The 6,000-nt window shown below is 45.7% G+C and overlaps 1 protein-coding gene across 1 annotated transcript in view; it reads left to right on the top strand.

The window, feature by feature from the left end:
* The first annotated feature begins 994 nt into the window (after nt 1–994).
* Nucleotides 995–6,000, top strand: part of ALDH1A2 (aldehyde dehydrogenase 1 family member A2) — a 99,526-nt gene continuing 94,520 nt past the window's right edge. The window contains exon 1 of the mRNA XM_012783037.2: nt 995–1,351. Coding sequence (XP_012638491.1) covers nt 1,235–1,351 — 117 coding nt within the window. The 5' untranslated portion in view covers nt 995–1,234. The remainder of the gene's footprint in view (nt 1,352–6,000) is intronic.

The raw sequence follows: 6,000 nt of genomic DNA, 5'->3' as shown, positions 1-6,000 counted from the left end.
AAGAGATCTATAAAGGTCTTTTCATGTGGCCCTCAGAATTAGCCCATGGAGCCCAAAACCTATTCTGAGGAGAGGTGTCTAGATTCTTGGTTTACGGATGTAAACTGGGGGAGTTTAAACACAAACTAGAGGAAGGCTTGTGGTACTACAGAACACTTAAATTAGGGGCTATGGAGATGAAACCTCAGCCCCACTGGGTCAGTGAAGAGAGCAGCCCAAGGTCGGGCGGTATGATAGCTGTTAGCGTGAAGAACAGAAAAGCAGAAGTGTTTCTGTGTCTGTGTTGAGGCGAGGAGGGTGAAGGGCTGGAAGAAGCGATCGGAGAAGAAAGACCGAAGCGCATGAGACGCGCGCGCAACCGCGAGGAGCCGAGGCTGACCAGGGCCCTCGCCCTCCGGGGCGGTCCGGCCGGCAGAGGGCAGCAGCTGGGCGGGAGAAGCCTGCGAGGGCCGCGGCGCGTCCCTCGGCTCGCGGGGATCCTCACTCCGAGTGTGGGGCGAGGGACTCTCGCCCATCTCTACCCCTCCCCGACCGTCCGGCCACCGTGCACCTCGGCCACGTGGAGAGGAGTGGGTGTGTGGGGGAGACGGTTTCGCCGTGGACAGCCCGGCGCCCCTGCCCAGGGAGAAGGGAGGGCGCGCCCCGGGTCCCCGTGAGAGCCGGGGCTCTGGGGTGCGGTGGGCCCCGGGACGGGGGTCGGACGTGATCTCGGGAGTGGCCCCGGGAGTGGCCCTCCACGCCGGGCTGCCGCCGCCAACACCACTCGCCGCTCCCCGCGCCGAGCCCTCGGGCCCCCGCCAGCTCCGCTTCCGGGGGCCGCGACTTCGGCCAAGGTGCGCCTCCCGCCGACGCTGGCCCGGCCAGAGGGACGCGGAGTCGGGCTGGCCGCACCCCGCGGGCTGCGGCGCAAGTTCGCGCCCCTGCCGTCGAGGACGGCGGCAGCGGCGTGGGCGTGGGCCCGTCCCCGCGGCCGGGGTGGGGGCCGGGCGGGCGGACTTGACCGTGGGCGCCGAGCGTCCCGGCCGCGCGGCGCGGGCTTTATGTAAATGGGGGCCGCGCCGGGGCGTCCTAGGTAGGATGGACCAGCCCCCCGCGCCTCGGCCCTCACGTCCAATAAGAAGAGCCCCAGCTTGACACCTGCCTATATACAGGCGAGCGCGCCCCCGGCCCGCGGACCGCGCGCACAGCCCGCACAGCCCCACGCCGCGGGCGAGCGACACCTCGGCCCGCCACCATGACTTCCAGTAAGATCGAGATGCCGGGCGAGGTGAAGGCCGACCCCGCCGCCCTCATGGCGTCCCTGCACCTCCTGCCGTCGCCCACGCCCAACCTCGAAATCAAGTACACCAAGGTAAGCGGTCGCCGAGCGCCCGCCGTCCACGGGGACTTTCTAGAACCTTCTCTCCTCTCCATGATCTCTCTAGGGGGTGAGGGCGGCGTGATGGGGCCGGGGTCGCCGGGGCCAGCCTGTCATCCCCGCGCGACAGAAGGGGCGCCGGGTCTGCCTTCGGGATTGGGGCGCTTAGAGCGCTGCTGCGGACTCGGGACACCTCGGGGACTTGCCCCAACCTGGAGCGCAGCGTTGAGGGGTCGCCTCAACGGCTCCCGCCCGGCACCCGTTTGCGGCTGGCTTCGGGTGGGATGCCCAGGTCCCGACAGTCGTGATGAGTCGTCGGAACCTCCTGGTCTCCGCGAAGGGAGGCAGGGGGCTCCCCGCCAGGGTGGCCCCGAAGCCTGGCCGTCGCTTCCCGGTCCTCCGCCCGCCCTCGGGGACCGCCCGGCTGCCCGTCGCAGTCGGGCCCTCGGGAGCCGGGACGGTGCGCGGACGGGGCTTTCCCTAGGAAATGGTCAAGACACCCGCGCTCTGGCCGGTTTGACAAATCTCACGAAAAACCTGACCGATAAGCACAGTAGAGCCAGCTCAGCATTTACTTTGAATTTTGCAGGCAGTGGCAGTTTCCCTGGAAAACTTGAAAAGTTTTAAAATTGGGGCAGTTGAGTGAGTTCGCTTTTGAACTGGAAAAAGAATTTATTTTTGAATAATGAACTCTGCTATCTTGGGTTTTGCTAAGCAGGAATTTTTTGTTGTTGTTGCACCGCATGAAAAAAGAATACGTGTCCGCTTCCTAATGTAAATGGAATTTGCTTTCTTTCCACAAATTCGACATAGAAAATAATTATCAATGACTAAAAATGGAGAAATTGTAATGTTATAATATTTTGGGGGATGAGGGGAGATAGATGAGATTTAAAGCCACATTTCTCGAAGTTCATTTTGCAGTTCTCTAGTTTGATTTTCTGTGCCTTTCAGTGGATCTCTATGCTAACTTCTCCCGATTAACTTAAACACATAGGCTTACGCACAGTATGGTTAAAGATGTATTCCATCATGTTTATTACAAGATAAATTAAATTTTGTAGACAAGTAAATTGCTTGGGTCTGTCTTAATAGTTGAAAGAGAAATGCAAAAAAACACCAAAATATTGAAATTGTACTTGCATTGAGTTTTAGGAGACAAATCAGGGTGATGCGTGTTTTAAAATGTTGATTTAGATGGATTTGATGTACCTGTTAGCTTTTTTAGATGGTGTGACAAATTTTTCAAAGCCATTTTAATGAGAGGTCGTTAATGGTTATAGCCTTTTAGGCATTGTTTGCATAACAATAGTGCCAATGTGTGGCACTTCTGGGTTTAGGATCTAGCTGGGAAAGCGTGCAGCTTAAAAGTTTTGTTTTATGAAGGTCCCTAATCTCTTCATGCTCTTTTTAAAGGTCTTAGAATGTAAGATCTACCTTATGAAAATGGACCTAGCCCTCAGATTTGGGAAAGTTTGATTTTTGTCTCATTTTTTAAATCAGATTTTCTTAATAACCTCTGAAAGAAGTTTTAGGTATGCAGTAGGTATCTTTTTCAGAATTTAATTTGGAAGCTCTTCCAGTTCTTTTTCCTAACTACCCCTCTCTCTTTTCTCTTGTTCTCCCCCAGTAGGAAAGACAACTGATTTATAGCTAATTGGAACCTTTAATGTGGAGTCTTTTAGCTCAGGGAAGACTTTTATCCAGTATCAACTTTCCCACTTATTACAAAGAAAAACAATCAGAAAAGAAATAATGGATTGTAACTTGATTCTTTAATTTGTGGGGAGGAGGCACCTTATTTTTGTCTTGACAAACAGCCCTCATAAACACTGAGTAACAGTAATCTAAAGGCGAGCTTTTCCACAAAGACTTGTAAAATCAGGTATCTGTGAACATTTCTAGCAGCTTCCCTCCTCGGCTCTTTAGTGAGACTTCTAAATTTTCTAAGACAAGCATCGGGAACAAGCAGGTTTTTCTCTTTTCTTTTTTTTAAACGTGAGGAACAGAAGCTGCTCTTTTGGTAGCCCAGGGTAATGGGTAATGATTTTTTTACTTAAAAAAAAAATAAGATTATTGGAGAGATTTTTAAAAAAGGAACTTATGATCAGGAGTGAGGAAAATTATATTAGCAGTTTCAAAGAGAACAAAGTAGAATGGATAGTCCTTTAGAACAGTGATAGCATAATCATTAGGACATTTTAAAAGGACAATAGCTAAAAATGTATTGTGTTTTGGGGCCTGTTGAGTAACACATATGAAACAAACACAGTTTTTACGTCAGAAAATGGTACTATAAGACAAACATAGATAGATCATTAACTTGTTGTTTTTGTCACGTTAAACAAATATAGCTTTAATGAGGGATATGACTTTTCTGTATGATTTTTCAGCGTGATTTCGGACCAACATACAGTCGCTAACAAATAAATGGCCTTATGAGAATTTCAAAGTAGCACGCACTTAGAATAGTTTGTGCTTGTGATCTTGTATTTTTCTGCGTTTTTCACCATTTTTTCTTATTCAAAGTGTATTTTACATTTTTTATAAAGGGAATGGAGGAGATCATCAGAATTAAAAGTTACCGCCTTTGCCTGTCAAGGGTCCAGTGGAAATTCTCCAGAATTAAAGTTCAATACCCAAGGGTGTTAACAAGGCTAAACTCATGGTTTTGTATTGACTTTTAGGCAATTACATTTTGTTTAAAAAATAAGCGTACTGCTGTGAAGCTCCAATATCCATTTTAGAATAAAGATCAATTGCAATACCATTTTTGGAATATATCTATTTCTATTTCCCTAATATAGCAAGCTGGAACCAAGTTTTAAAAATGATTGCTTATTAAGGAAAATGGGTTTTTTTAAAGAAAAAAATAAAAGGTCTGTGTTTGTCAAGAGAAGTGATAACTGACATGAAGTATTGAAGGGACCATTTTAGAGCCAAGAGAATGTGTACTCTCATGCTTGTATCCTAAAAAGACTAGGTTCTGAGTGCTTTTTGCTATGTGTTCATGAATTAAAGTTTTTCTGAGTTGTCTGTTTTATCAGTCTGGTTTTTATTATTTTGTGTAGCTGAACATTCTATAGGAATACACACATTGTAAATCAAGGCTCAGCACTTCACTGACTAACCCTGACTGCAGGCGATACCTCTTCTAGATTCTCAGGTCTTTGGTAACTTGCTCTTTATTCCCACTTTTACCTTCTGTATTGGCTCTATCTTCTTTTCTGGCTCTACTAGCATCCCCTACTCCCCCGCCCCGCAAAAACATGTGCTATCTCTCTGTTGATCACTTTTTCAGTGAGAGTTTGTACCTATAACTAACAGTAACAAAAGGTTATGTTTTCTTCTAGCATCTGATACAGTAGGGGGCTAGAACTGAGGGAGGAGGGGTACATTTATTGAATACTGACCTGCTAAAGTAGAAGAGAAAAAAATAAAAAGCTATCAACTGAAAAAATTAGAGCTAATGTGCATTGGGTGCTTACTATTTATTTCTTTTGTTTATTCATCAAACAATCTTTTATTGAACCTCTCTTTTCTGAGGTCAATTTCTATTCAATTCAGTGGTATTTTAGTGGCCATGTTCCTAACAATGGTGCTTTCCTCTTTGCTGGTTAGAGTGTGGAAACATCTGCCTTTTAGGAGCTTAGGTTCTTATTATAATAAAAAGATTGAGTTGCAAAAATTGGTTGTTGGTCAGCACGGTGGTAGTTCACTTGATCAATGCAATAGTAATAATGATGATGATAATACTTACAATGCCACTTACAGTTTTACAGGGCCTGATGGTTTCCCTATCACTTTCATATATATCTTATTTGATCCTTGCAAAACCTTTTGAAGGAGAAAGAGTGGAAATAGGAATATTTGATAAGACAGACCTTGGCCTTGACTTTTAAAAAATTGATAGAGCTTTCCTTGCCTTATACTTTTCCTAACAGTCTGTGACACATACTGTTTTTGTTTTTTGAGTGGAATAATTTAAATCTTTATTTTTTGTGTTACTTCTGTTGGAAACATGGAGACAATATGAACTGCACTCCTCTTAAGAAGGAACTACCTTTAGTGGCTTTTGATTCCCTGACTTTAAATTACTATTTTTTTATTTCTCTAAGCTTTTTTAGGTCTGGGGTAAGATTCTTGCCTATGCCAGAAATAATGTTTTAAAAGACAGATGTGGGCCTAGTTCCTTCCAAATCTTTACTCAGGATTGTCTGTTTTGATCATAAATTGTCAATCAAGTTTGCATATTAATAATAGAAGACTTTAGGTTTTTAAAAAATACTTTTTTGTAACTATACAGCTTTTTGATGTTTGTAGCATCTCCATTTAACCCAGGGAACCAAAACAGCTTCATTGTAAGACTTGAATTAGATGATTCTCCTGGAGTCTTTGCTGATGCCTTCTATTACACAAGCTTATGTTACCATGTAGAATTGTCGTTTGCTGAGGCACTCCTGGTCTTTTATGTCTGTGAAATAATGAATGATAGTTTTTCTATTTCAGGGTAGGAGATTCTCTGAGGAGCCTGTTTTGTGAAGTCTGACTTCCTATAGCCAGGCTTAAGGAAGGCATGTATCAGTGAAGCATGATGATCAAATCATGACCAAACCAATAAGCATCCCAAGTTCCAACACATG

This window comes from Microcebus murinus, chromosome 6 (genome assembly GCF_040939455.1).
Source record: "Microcebus murinus isolate Inina chromosome 6, M.murinus_Inina_mat1.0, whole genome shotgun sequence".
Taxonomy (NCBI): Eukaryota; Metazoa; Chordata; class Mammalia; order Primates; family Cheirogaleidae; genus Microcebus; species Microcebus murinus.
Note: the sequence above shows the minus strand (reverse complement) of the source record. Positions and strands in the feature narration are given on the sequence as shown.